The sequence below is a fragment of the Cystoisospora suis genome (assembly GCF_002600585.1).
Source record: "Cystoisospora suis strain Wien I chromosome Unknown contig_482, whole genome shotgun sequence".
Classification (NCBI taxonomy): Eukaryota; Apicomplexa; class Conoidasida; order Eucoccidiorida; family Sarcocystidae; genus Cystoisospora; species Cystoisospora suis.
In genome coordinates this window covers 25867-40287 of record NW_027153283.1, presented here as the reverse complement: position 1 = coordinate 40287, position 14421 = coordinate 25867, and the positions used below count along the sequence as shown (strand labels likewise).

General features: G+C 53.3%; 1 protein-coding gene across 1 annotated transcript; it reads right to left on the bottom strand.

Annotated features, from left to right (window-relative positions):
* Positions 1-6320: 6320 nt before the first annotated feature.
* On the bottom strand, positions 6321-12789 carry CSUI_001227 (uncharacterized protein). The gene is made up of 8 exons (XM_068061433.1): positions 12224-12789; positions 11655-11716; positions 11055-11148; positions 9591-9746; positions 8985-9053; positions 8164-8321; positions 7074-7613; positions 6321-6334 (listed from the first exon to the last, which is right to left on the bottom strand). The coding sequence occupies exons 1-7, from the start codon at positions 12306-12308 to the stop codon at positions 7074-7076; spliced, it is 1164 nt and encodes a 387-aa protein (XP_067926595.1). The 5' UTR covers positions 12309-12789; the 3' UTR covers positions 6321-6334.
* Positions 12790-14421: the final 1632 nt, after the last annotated feature.

The following is a 14421-nucleotide window of genomic DNA, read 5'->3' as shown; positions in this document are numbered from 1 at the left end:
TTCCTCTGGTCCCCGACAAAAAACTAAACGGTCAGTTGCCGCTTAGCAGGTCAGGGGCATATGTCGGAGAATTGGCCCCGCGTGCTTGAGTTTGCCCTTTGTATGTGCATTGTACGGGGACGTACGAGGAATGACTGCGACCAGGCCAGGCCTGCCCTGGCGAGCAGCCGCGGATAGCTCGCTGTCTGTACGGAAGCGTATCGCCTTCCGGAACAATGGATCACAACACGATACGCTACGGGTAGCAGCCGTCACTGAACTCACTATGGAAGCGCTGCCAACCCCTCTGAGGTCCAGCGTGCGAGACGCCAGAGAAGACATTCTCTTCTCTGTGGCGGAAAGCCATACCATATGCGGAGAGCTTCATAATAGTGCATAGGGTTCCGTATCCGGTGTGAGGGCATTCCGCTCAAAGCGTCCGTTCCGACGACCACACTAGGAGATACTGTTGTTACGCAGCGCCGGGAGGTCAATCTCATCACACAGCAAGCACACTGCTACCCAGTTCGCTAGTATCACAAGAGACTCAACTTGCTCCCACCGCAAGCTGAACGGAGAATACCCACAGCTACTTGAAGCTGTGAGCTCTTTCTGAAGATGAGACGGCAGCACGGTGCGATAGCCCAGAACACAGATCAGTGCCTTGTGTCGTTTGGTGACGTTCCTCACCTGCAACAGGCAAATCGGTGTAAGGCTGCAACGCCTTTGCCACGCTAAGCGCTCGGGCTCTGCACAAACGCCGCAAATCTTCTGGGTATCGCCTACAAAAGGATCGAATGACCTCCTCGGGGTCGTCCCGAAACCCCCACGTGAGGCAAGACAGCACACCTGAACAAATGTACCAACAACTGGTGTCACGCGCTGCGTCATCCGCAGCTAGAAACCGTGCACGATAGAACGCAAACTATTTTGGTTCTGAGTAGTTTTGCAGTCGTTAGGAGTGTGCATACATACATACATAATCACCATACATCGAACTGCTACAATCAGACAGCAGTCACCCACCCAGAACCCGGGTCCGTTACACGGTTCCCTTGCTGTGAAAACAGAATGCCCGCGTGCGGAGAGATTGATGTGCTTCTTAACCCTAGGGCTACAGGTGGGGCGGCACTGACGGAAATAAGAAAGACACGGGGAAGGCCTAGCAGAGCCTAGCCAATAAACACACACGCCAGGTGTCTCTGTACTTCTCGTACAGAGTCACAACGCGGGAGACTTCGACAGATGGAAACTCTGAAGGAGTGACAAATGACAGACCGAGGCTGTAAAATGAGGACTATATCCTCAAGCCCTTTCACGACCGGGTACAGGAAATGTCAGTCTCTTACACAACACAGAGAGCAGTCCTCCGCCTACCCGTTCCGCAATACTCCTGTCTCACTGCCGTCGTCCCTCTACTAGTACCACGAACTGCATTCGGATTCCGAGTCGTCATCGTGCACTGCCGTATCACCAAGAAGCGCTCCGGGCGTCGGAGGTGCAGAACACGCTACCGTTGTTGAGATGCGGTCTGTGCGAAAAGGTGATATCTAAAAACTGCAGATCGTACCCTCGTATTCCTCGAGTTTTCCAGCTCCGGAGAGGCTCCCGCCATGCCTTAGATCTTCAACGGTAAAGGAAATGGTCGGCTCCTCTCCGAGATCTCTGGGGAGAGGAGGCTGTGAGAAGCCGCAAGGAGATGCGAGACAGGTTTTTTCTTAATCGCTGGAACTCTATGGCAGCGAGACCTCACCACAAAGAACGCGAAAACTGCAGTTCATGACACCGGAAGCGTGTGTGCGGGGCTCCGCCGTGAACACCTAGGTGTGTCTCCGTTCACATTCGCTTTGCACATTTTTGTCTAGACTTAAGAAAAGCTCAGGGGATAGGCAAGGCAGCAGCTTGAGCTTCTTCACCTTGGAAAATGTGCATGCTTGTTTGCTACAGCGACTTTTGTCCCTCTGGAGTGACCATGGAAGAACGAGACTTGAGTGAGCGGTCTAGCTACTGAAACCCTTTAGTTCCCGATGACCAGTGTCGAGTGATGTCTCACAAGCGAGTGCGTACGTTCAGAACCGCACTGGCACTCTGTGTTCTTTTTCTCCTGATTGCTACTCGTCGTTGCAAAGGCACGTGCCCAGCATCTGTTGGAAGGTCGGAGGCCAGTGTTTGACTGGGATAACCTGAAGGCAGGTGGACACATAGGTCTCAAACGCAGTCAATAGAAAAGCGCATAGCTGCTGCCACCGCTGCCGGAACTCCGACAGTGTTAGGTAGCTAGTACAGTGGCCTCTCGCAAGACAGGTTTCAGTTCTTGTTGTTGAACCCTCGAGAAGTGCTGATAATCACGAACAGAGCCAACGAGAGACTGTAAGCCTCGCGTTGGAGAAGACCGCACACCTTCCTCTGCCTGCTCCGATCCCGCGATGGGAACGTCCGTCTAAACCGTCACCTTCGATAACCGTATGCATTGGGGAATTTACATAATTCAGATGCCAGCGAGCACTGAACAAACCATGTAGTATGGTAAAGAGAAAATGGCGTCAAAGTCGAAGCCGCAAGGCCAGACATCCGGCCGTCAGTGAGCTCGCTCCCTGATGGGCAGAAGATCCCAGCAAAGTGGACTGCCCTGGACGTGTGGGTCCGTTGTGAGTGAATCTTTCTGTACCCGTGGATGTATGAAGTTACTGGCTGCGTCTGATTCGACCTAGCGCTTGGAGCACGTATTTGCGTATGTACAAAGCTCTTCCCCAACAGCGGGTCTCCACTTCGGTGGTCACAGCCTAAACCGTGAACACTGAAGCATAGAGATGTATCCGGAAAGTCCACGGCCCTTCTGCTTGCGTGCTGTGCCTATCCGGATCTATGAGGGCGTACAAGAGCAGCATTTGACTAATCGAGTCTTGAAAACCACATGCAGCAGCATCAACAGGGACAGCAGGCTGCGTCGCAATCAAATGAGAAGCAAAAGAATCTCTCTCGTGATCTCCATAAGCGCACGTCTGGGTAGTTGGCATACACGTGTGTTGGTGCCCTACCCCCTAGAGGCGGCCGAACGACATCAAACAGTAGACATACCTCGATGGAACCAACACATGATGTGGCAGGAAACTCTCGTGGTTGGACTGGTACGGCATTTAACGAAGAAAGCCATGTGGCTGAATGCGGGCCCGCCCACTACGTACACCCTCTGGGACGCCCCCCGTAACACATAGTAATCGCGAACCGAGAGACTACACGAAACTGAGTTGCAACTCGAGAAATTACCGCCAAAGTTGGGAGCGGTGCAGTCCGTTCTTTTGTCACCCGCGAAGCCGTGATAGGAGCGTCTAGTCGTAGTATACGAGAACGGGCGGACATGACTCACTCGGTCCGAGAAAGGCAGTCAGGAAAATAAGCACGAGCAGCTGTAGCAGCACCCCATGGCACATGGGCTGCCGAGAAGTGAATCCGAGTCCCATTGTGGACCTCGTTCTTCGCCGACCGCTGTGCTGTAGAGATGACGTTAGAGTAAATCTCCAGACGAAACACACCCCAGGAACTGAAGAAAAAGGTGGACGATAATAGTCTGCTTCCGCGGCTGGACAGCCGAAGCGCCACGTGGTAAGAGCTGGACGCGCCACCTCGAGCTAACCGCCAGAAAGCAAACGACAACAAACGCAGAGGCCAAGCCTGGCACTTTTCACTTAGCAGACGTGGCAGTCTGCTCGGCAGATGCTCGAGTGGGCAGACTGGGCCATGAAGACGTCAAATGTGTAACACCACATTTTCGGGGTCCCCGGTCAGACGTGCACGTACCGGAGGAACCACCGAGCGTGGTCTATTAGGCATCTCTGTCTTATGCAGTACAGGCAGAACGCGCGAAGTAAAAGCAGAACAGGGAGCTGAGGCTTCTTGATTCAGGGAGCACGTGTACATATAACCGGCTTTTTCGGGATGAGGCACCTCCGAGAGAAGAAAACAACAGTCCGGTAAGACTACCGAACGCTGGAGCAACCTCGGTCGTGCCATATCCCGCACGAAGTCACGGTCCCGAGTAATCTCCAAATAGTCCTGCAGGACCTTTGAAGGGATGGCCTCGTGCGTTCTGTTGAACTTACACCTAGCTCTTGATTCTACAGACTGGCAACAACAGTTTCGGCTCGACTGCTTAGACAAGGACATTGGGACGCGCACTTCCGCAGTTTCCTCTAGGTTGTACATCAGGGACGCTGCTTCCAGGGCCGCTGAGAGCAGCTGCGATGGCTGTTAACGCCAGGTCTCGCGGCGCCCGGGTGTCCTAGTTTCGTCATCCACGAAAAGCCTTCGCTTCAATTTTGACACGCTCGATGTGGACTGGAGCCTTTTGCCCCCAAGGGGTCCTTTCCACTACCGGCGACGTCAGGGAAATTTTTACGGAGCCGCCTGGGGCTCTGGCCCGGCTGCGGTACCCAAACATTGGAGATCAGACTTACTGATTTGGCTTGAGCATGACCGTCTTTGCCTTCAAGCAGATATTTGGTTCTTTGCATTTCTGCACAGGATTATGCCTGGCTTCATGCCTACACGTATGTCGTGTTCCTGAGTTGAGTCTCGAAGGATGCGAGACTACCACGGTTTTATTCTTACGTTTGCACAGTGTGTCCAACTGGTTCAGCCTCGTTCTAATCATCAGCTGTGCTTCTATCATACAACAAGTTTACAGGCGCAGGTAAATAGTCTAAACAGGCGGGCGTCATGCGAAGAATGAGTGCCGAGTTCCTTGGTTGCACCTCGCTAGGTTTGTCTTGATCAGTGAGCGTACGTTACCCGTCTGCACACGCGTCATTACCCGTGGAAACGTAAATATATCGACAGCCTTAGATATTCGCTGATTGGTAGTACGCCAAAAAGAAGGACCAACCAACGGCCGCTGTACAATTCCTGACTGGGACCATAGTTTCTACTTATCAGCTCCTAGCTCACTTCCTCATTGAAGGAAGAAATTCAGCAAGGAAACGTGGCTCCCCGTAGGGTACCTGCGCTGGGTGAAGAACGTCCTGAGACGCTTCATGCACCTTTAGGTACTAGTCTTATGACCTTGGATAAAGAATCCACTGATTCGATCACCGGAGGTTCAGGTGTCCTAGGTACCGGTGAAATTGCCCGCAGTCTGCATTTCTCCTGTGGATGGTGATGAATGTTCCGTATACCACTGGATTTCATACCCAGCCAGTACTAAATAGTCTTGAGGCTGCACAGTCTTGACGCCCTCCAATGACAGATGGAAAGGCACTAAGCTATACATTTGGGTCAGGCTTCCGACAAGCGGGTGTAAATTGGTTCGGATTGTCCCATCCAGGCAACTCGATACCGGGAATCGTTTTGTAGCTCTGGTACGTGTATTCAGTATATATGAGACTCGCAGCAACTGGTACCTTCTCTCTGGTCTGGCTGCATGTTGATATCAAGTACAGTAAATCTTAGTAGCTGTGACGTAAGGGAGCGTAGACACACAAAGTCCTGACTGTTATCACATGGAATCCGTGGCCGGTAAATAAAGCCCCGCCATGGCTTCAGGCGTCCTCTGCTACTCCGGGAATGCCGCGCTGATTCTGTGCAGAAGTCGGACACTCTTATGCTGGATGCCTTCAGTGGACTTTCAGGGGAAGACAAACTAGAATTAGTGCAACGTGGTCAGTTACGTCGGCGTAAATCCGTCCTTCCAGTGTTCTAGCTGACCCCCTACAGCAGTTCCAGAGAGGTGCCCGGACAGTGATTACGCCGCCCAGTGACTAGCCGGAGCAGTCCACTTAACAGTGACCGATGCGTGCTTTAACGCACTCACACTTCAGGAATAACTTGGAACTTCTCGCAACGGTTTCAGGCGCGTGGCACACAAGTCCTCTTTACCAGCTAGTCATTGTAAGGAACGCATACAGAACAAGTGCAATGCTCTCATACAACAGAGGTGGCTTTCTTCGGCGGACAGTGATGCCCTCGACCAGTTGAGACACTCGTGAAAGAAGCTCCAGTGTCGAGCCTCGCGCGGGCAGTCCGCTGTGCTCGAGTGCAGATGGGTAACTAGTGAGGAGCTTTTGCGTAAGAGCGACAGCAGCTTCACGGGCAAGCACAACCGGGCCTCGACGTTCGCCCGTACTACAGAACAAGCTTGCTTCGACTTGACGGTGAAACAGCGTGATGAGAGGCTGGACTTGAGAATGATCACCGCCGCTGACATTGTCAAAAGCGGCGGGCACCCGCGGGGCAGACGGACCTGAATGCCTGCTCATCGCGAAGGCGAAAATGTGATTGACAAGGACGCGACTGAGTCGTTTGCTCCAGACCGCGAGTCTCAGCAGTCGTGATCTCCACTTCGCCTCCGTCCTCGCTATCGCTGAAAGCATTAGGAAACAATGTCAGTTCCGTGACTACTTAGGCTCAGTTGGTCCGGAGATTGAGGAAGTGCCCCTTGTTGTCCATTCTCACCAGTGGCTACAGGAGAAAAGGGCTGCATGCTAATCAGATGCTGGTACCGGCACCGAGTGCAGCACCCGCGTCAGATTTACCGGACGTCACCAGTATGTGATGCGATCCAGGTGGAGTCAGAATACTTTGCCCGGAAAGCCGCCACAGACGACAATGTCCAGGTCCAGTCGTGTGCCTGACTCGGAATATTTCTCTGTTTCACGGGGCACCATGCCAGTCGCACACTGCAGACTATTCGCGAAGCGCCGGACTCTCTCGCTGCATCATCAAGCACACGAGCACTTCACCGACTAATCCAACAAATTGCACAAGCGGGCGTTGCGTAACTGCAAATCAGTGAGCTCGGGCCCAGTGACCTCACAAAGGAAGATGAGCTGCGTGAACTTGTGGCTTGCTACAGGTGGACCCCAAAAGAACCGTACTTCTGAGAAACCCACACTGTGCTTGTACACAAGGTCTTTTTCAGTGCCCTCCCACCGAGCCATTGCAGAGTGCACACAAAGCCAGGTTTATACAGCTTCTCCTTGCTCTTCCTGCGTGTCCAGTTGCATTTCTTAGGGTTGCTCCTCCTGATTCCTTGATCTCAACGAAAAAGATAAGGATGATTCCACGGACAGTAACGGTGGACCGCGAGGGCCGGCCACTCGTCAGAGAAAAGGACATGCGCTCGTCCCAACAAACTTACCGTAAAAGGCAACCGCGGCCGCTGTGTGGACAACCCCTGCGTTGGCCCTTTCAAGCGTTAGTGATGAAGGCGGCTCCATAGAGCTTAGATCAGCCTGAAAGAGCTGTAGCTTTCGACGAGCCCCTGCGACGTCCCCATCAGCGTAAGCATTCCTGACACCTTCAATGGCGGCCCGAAGCACCAAATATTGCTGGACGAGGTCACAGGAAATTCGATGCTTGCCACCTGAAAGGTTCCGCCCAGATTCGCACACTTCCCCGGACATGCGATCATGGATGCCGAAGACGCTGCCAATACTCCTAGCGAGTAGCCACCTGCCAAGCTGGCCTCGTGGTAATCTAACACTGCTGCCGTCCGGACGTTTTACAATGACGGAGGACCTATCCTCCCATTCTCTTCGCCGACACTCCCTCGAATCGATCATGTAAACGAGAAAGCCGACCTGCATCAGATCGGCCACTGGTGGTCGCACCACGCTCTCAAGCTTGATCTGCTCATGGTTCTGCCAGGCAACGCACGCTCGAGATACAGCATTCGACAATCAGATTTAGGCCTGTGCCCCGCCACGCTATCCGGTCATCCGATAATGACCTGGTGCTCTGCTGTCGTATTGATCTTTATCCTACTGTATAGGCGGACGCAGCTTCTAGTGAGCTGTTTTCCGTGCGCTCGATGATTGATGGCAATCTACCGGTCCGCTCTGCTCCAGTCTAGACAGTCTTGGGTGAGGCGAGAAGACAAACTCCGGCAAAGTCACAACTTAGCCCCTTCAGCACGGAAAAGGAAAAATAGACAAGGCGCAGCTGAGCAAGTCGAACCCTGATACAACACTCGAAGTTGACACTGTTGAAGACCTGGTGCAGAGAAGACCCGACTCAGGTAGAGTGAAAATCAATTGGAAACCATAATACCGATCGCTTCTGACCACAAAGCAGGGACTCATTCGTGGCAATGTCTTGCCGACGACACGCTGCTCTGCACCTACACCCCGGCAACTACAGGTTGTGTGTCTTCATCCCCGGGCGTTTGGTGGTTTCAAGCGAATTTCTCACAGAGCGTTCCTCTTCGACCGTCACCCGTCTGCAGGACTCCTCAAACATGCACGACCGAGTGCCTTTGGTTCCGGACCCCATTCCCGCAGAAGCCTTGTCATTCTGAGTGACGAACTTGACCAAGAAGTCATGATCCAGGCGAGCTGCAGAAACGGTTCCTGCACACAAAATCAAGGGCTAGACACATTTACTCAGAGGTCCTTGCTCAATCAGCGCGGCGAATACCTGGATGTACATGACTACTATCTTGCAAGCCCGATTTTGAGGTGTGGGTGCCAGTCTTGTACTCAGTACTTGTGCATCGTCTCCATTTTCAACCTGCTTCCCCGCAAGCCCTGCATATATCGGAGGCCAAACTGCGAATTGTTCGGAGAAATGCTTCACAAACTTAACAGCACAACGTAGAGCACGGTCTTTCGTCTGTTCGGCTAGCTGGAAGCATGTGCTTTCCCTAGAACCAGCATGGGCTTCGATTGTCTTCAGGGAGCTGTCACCTGCTCTGCACTGCTTCAGCCAAGAAAGACAATCGCATTTTGTATTACCGTCTAGGCCTGACGTGCACTCTGGTCCAGTTACATCTTAGGACACAAGATTCATTTCTTTCGATCAGCGCCAGTTAGCAGCACCGCCCCAAACCCCGTTATCTATCGCAGCATGTACTCGGCAGCCTACCAAAGCCAGTCAATCCCCTCTTCCCTGCGACAGACAGACCTGCTTCCCAAACCGGAGATACATTCCAGGTGTACCGCTCAACGACTCGAGAAGAAAGGCCTCTCTGCAGAGGGGAACGTAGGATACAGCATTGCGGAGTCCACACTCACCTGTAGCCGCCTCTCGTGCAACATGGAAAAGCGGATGTTCTGGAGGCAGCGCCATTTTCTTTAACGCCACTGCGACACAAAGAAACGAGCAACTGAACTCAACATCTGTGTGGAGGTAACGTTCACCCCGGTCCAAAGACATCGCCTGCGAGGTTCTGCCTAAGGAATGGCTACGAACATTGAGGTACATCAGAGAGAATCTAACGTACGAGGGGACGCACCCTAGCAGTATCGCATCTGGGTTGTCCAAACAACCATTGCACGCCTCAACTGATTTCTGATGGACACAACAAGCGACACTCCACAAGGGCACACGTACAATTCGAAATCGACTTTGGGGACGAGACTCCGGCTGTGACGACCTGAGGGCATCACTTCCGGAAAGAAAGGGAGCACGATCAGACAGGAAACGGCTCGGTCGTGTTCGTACGTGCTATGCAGCTGAATATCCAAACGTGCCGAGGTAGTGTATGAGCCTGAGACGCCACGCTGGGAGTCGCCTCGCTCAATGAATGGGTGCGAGTCTGCCGACAAAACAAATTCAGGAACAGTATGTTTTCTGAGATCACGAGTCATCGCTTTGATCTAACGGCTTCGAGACATTACCATGGACTCTGGAGGGAAGAACAGCTGCCAAAGCTCCCAGAACCCCAGCCGCGGATTTCAAGCAGAGCAACTGGAGATGAGCGGGAAAGCGGCGACAGAACTGCCGAGGACTGGCATCCGAGCCCAGACGGCGCCATGATAGACATTCGAGGAGGTCTGGTGTCCCCGACAGGCAAAAAAAAAACCGAAAGGAAGCAGATGCGCACTAGATGGGGGCAGCAGAAAGAGTCGCATCTACCAGTAGACTCATGCCGGATAGTACCTTTAATGAGCCAGCGCGTCGCGATGAAAGGAGCCAGAGTAAGTGATGCCTCGTGTACGGAGACGCTGGCTTACATCCGCCGCCGTCATCTGTCTGATTAAAGGGTTTATTATGAAGACACGGACGAACGACCAAGGAAGACGCTTCAAATACACCACCCTAGAAAGTGGAAACCTAAACTGTGCCCAAACGGTCTCCATGGGGACCCCACCCCCGCGACCCGCATATCCCTGCTTTTCTCGGCACATTTCCAGAGAATGCACTCCCCGAGCCAACAGGAGTTGGGTACTGTCCTCTGCGGAGTCCCAGCGTTTAAAATGAACACGACGCGGCTGGGCAGAACAGCTGTTCGCTGAGATCGGCATTCCCCGCAGGAGGTGTGCTCCTCGGGAAAAGCCTGTCGCGCGGAGGGACCGGCCCACTTGACTCGCTGCAGTTCACGTAGTGGCAGAAAACGACCACCAGAGGCACTGCAGGGCTGCTCCAGCAAAGCAAGGCCGCAAATTACAAAGATACCCGACGCAAGCCAGTCCAGTGCTGCCATATCGTGGTCACTGTGAGCTACACCCTATCATCACCCGATGAACGTCTGTGACGCAAAGGCGGCCGAACAAGTTTTGAGGTATGGGCTGTGACTCTCCTCGCTGCGAAGAAAGTGAGCTGTTGTCTTACGGTGTGGCTACATAAGGAAAAATACTTCTCTCATATCAAGCGGAAACGTAAGTGGCTGTCTCTCTGAGACTTGCTAGCTGACGACCCGGAGAATGTGTTTCCTCACTACCTTCGCTGCTGAAGCAGCCAAGTGACGAGCGTCACCTGCGACTGACTCATGAATGTAATTCCGCTTCTGGCGCTCGGGAGTAATCGGTCACCGATAGCTCGGAGACCGAAACTTCACTAACATCAGTGTCATTCCATCGGGTGCTGTTTGACACCACCGAGGGCCGGACTGTTTGCAGGCGTCTACAGTGACTCTCAGTAAAGCTTGAACAGTTCGGCGTCCGGCGTCATACTCCCCCCAGCTGAGATGATCAAAAGGCTTTGTTCGACTTTTTCTTTACGACCCCGAGCTGGTGGTAGCTGCACCACGGGCACAACGGAGCGACGTAGCTACTCACGCCGACGGCGTGCTAAACCCATTCGAAAGAACACTGTACAGATACAAATCCACACGGAGATGCAAGACGGCCGAAAATACTTACAGTCATAGGAACCGTCTTCAAAGAGCGGCGACAGTAGCTCGTTTTGTCGTATATATTCAGAGCCCAGGAGCGAAGTGGGTCGACTCGTTTCGGTCTAAGAAACAAAGAAACCACAGAGCGTCTCACCAGACTGCGGACAGCACCTCAGTGCAGCAGTCCAGTAGCAATGCAACAAAAGCAGTAGTTTTAGGAAGGAGCGCCGACTCCCACGCAATCGCGCGACGTCTGTGGCACCGGGCGAGGAAACTTCCTAGGTACGCAACCCGTGACAGGCCAGATACGACGCCGGACTCAGAAGCATCTGTCATACTGGGAGCATTGAAGTTAGGGTTGCCGTTCAGCATCTCTGAAAAAAACCTACGCTCGACAAAGACGCCGTTCAGGGAGAGGACGATTACGCGTCCCTACTCTAAATTAGGGGACTTTTTTGCCTCCTGCACTGCACAAATAACCCTCCGCTTTCCGCGTCGCTTCACGGAAGAGAATGGCAAGCGGTTTGGACCTAGTAAGGACACCTTGTCCCTCTTCCTGCAGTTTGTGCTGACGAGGCCGATTACCAAGGACAAAGGTGCTGCACGCACGTGTGAAGAGAGATGTTACCTGAGCCTGAATGTTCGGAGGGCTGCGGTCGCCAACGGAGAGAGTGAGACTCAAACCGGACTCTGTACAAGAGAGAACATCCATGACCGACCTTTTCCAGACATACACCGGCGAAATATTGGCGATGGCGAGGAACAGTATAGCCGTACGTGTTAGCAAACTGTATACATGCCTTGTGCGAAGTCATACGTTGAAAGCGCGGCGAATTCTAGAAGGCGACCCACTCCTTTCAACTTTGCTTGTGCCGGTGCGTCTTCCGACTGTGGCTGACCAGTCCTAGGAGCAACACCATTTAGGCACCCGCGCAAAAGTTTCCGTTCACAACGTAGACGAGATAGCTAGCTTTCTGGGCACAAGGTCGAGCAATGCACAGCGGAACTCGTCTGCGGCGCATGTCTGGTCTACCGACTAAGGTTCGGGATAACCCTTCCCGCAAGTTTCTGTTTGACATGTTCCTTCCTCAGCGTCGAAGGAAATAAACCGTGTTGCACATGGTGCGCATCGTACTTCAGACCAGATGTCAAGGAGAAGTAACTACTGGGCATGTACTTCTGTCAGTGATCTCTCACCTGCCGTAACCAGAACTGTGAAGGCCAATAGCTGGCCCCACCTCACCACCTGCGGTGTCCCGGAAGAAAAGAGGGAAAAATTCATTATGACGAAGCTGTACGGTACTCAGCCAAACATCATTTGAGGAGACCGGAGAAAAAAGAATTGAATCATCCGCGCGAGCAAGGCAGACGTTTCACCATTGACAAATGGCTTGACCCTGGGTAGCACTCCTGTGGCGGCGGTACACGGTCACACGAAGAAAGAAATAATTGAAAAGAATGACTACTAGATCGCTGGCGCTCGTCACCATCAATAAAAGGGACGAGCTTTGTGCTCCAGCCGGACTCGAGACAAAACCAGAAACCCTCGAAGATATTCGCCACCAAGCCAAGGAGACAGTCCAGACGGGGTCCGACCTTAGCTCGGAGCATGCGTGTCGCCGGGAAAGACAAACCCGGCGCTAGCACCGTGTCCGCAGAGACACGCGATCTGGGGCAGCTTCTCAGTCCAGTCTTTGCTTAGGCGGCTGGAGCAGTCCGAACAACCCCCCTGGACTCACGACAGAGAGGCGACCAAAGGGCAGATTCCCGACTGCACGCTTTGGACTAGTGCCGCACAAGGTCGGTGCGCACAAGACTAAGACGTTACCGGGAGAGCCTTGCACAATCTCCAACTCTCCCGGCCACTCCACAAGTGACTCTTGGCGGCACGGCCCCGAGCGCAAGCGACGCCCACCTTCATTCCAGTGCGCCGAACCCCACGTGCTCTGGATCGCAACGGCGGGTCAAGTGTACCTCAGTCAACAGGTAAAAAGACATCATTTATGAGAAAAACCCAATACCACACCGTTACAAGAGTCAACGGTGACGGCCGGAGACCCGGCGGGTGGACAGCTGTGGATAACTCGAAACAGAACTGCTTTTCTGAGATAGACCCCCGGCCCTTACACCGGGTAGCACCGCATGGTCTGAGGAAATTACACCGGCAACGTTCTTCCTCTTGTACATATTCTGCTTCTCTCTCCGTAATTTTCGAGGTAGCGACCATGGCCGAGCACGACACAGACCCGTCGTTCGGGTGCACGAGCGACGTAGCGGTGGGTAAAGAGCAGTATTCAACAACAGGCACTGGCTCTACTGCTCAAACAACGGCTGCGTCGCCTAGACAAACTACGAAGGCAGTCCTGATCATGCTACTTTCCAGACTTCTGCTTCGATTGTAGGCGGTGCCTGGGTCAGTTCACAAAGCTGACCGAAGAGGACCGCGTTCGGCAGGCGTCCCTGTTTCTGACCGGTGAGATCAAGAATTTCATTCTATGCGTGAAAGAGACGAGGCCACCTTATTACCAAGAAAATAAAAGAAAGAGACGAGGATCCTTAATCCACATCAAAGGAACGCTTCCCCTTTCTTTCGGACAACATCAGAACGCTGGCCCGTAGGGCTCGGTTCAAGCGAACCTTTACCACGGCAGTCGCGTTGGGGCTCGACGAACGGCAGCGGCGTCAACAAAGCCAGCCGCCTGAGGAGGAGCTACCTGATACTTGCACTATTCTTATTCAACTCTAAACAATATCAAGATGAAACACTACCCTTCTGTATCAACAATGCTATTCTACACTACTCTATCAATGACCATCAAATGGGTGCACTTTGATGGGGGACCGGCGCTGTCCCAGCAATCGATAATCTCGACGTCCGACAACTGAAATAAATCAAGTTCAAAATGATTAAAGCAGGCTCTTTCATATCAGTGATTACTGCGTGTGCCCGGGGCCACCCCCGATACGGTGTCGTCGTACGGGGGTTGGGGCAGCTTCGAAGCACAGCTGCCAGCGAGGACGCAACAACGCAAATGATGCGGACGTGCGAAGACTGCAATGCCCGACATGGCGAGAATTCCATGCGGGGTGCCCCCCACGTCGACCGCTTCTTCCAGGGGGTGCCGTGACACCGCTGAGTGGGGCCTGTGGTAGCAACGGGCTGTACGGCTCCCCAGCGCTGATGGGCTTTTCACGTGCCGGAGTTGAATGCCGTTCGTAGACCACTCAGCCACGTCGCTCTTCTACTCCTTCCCGGTTCTTGCAGAGAGAGCCCTGGCAAGTCAAGGAGTTGGTATCAACTCCCCGAGCACAGCGAACTCTGGCCCTCACGATAGGTGCAAAGGTTGGCAAAGCGAGAAGCAGGTGGACGGAGCTAGGGAATAAGCTAGCCGTCT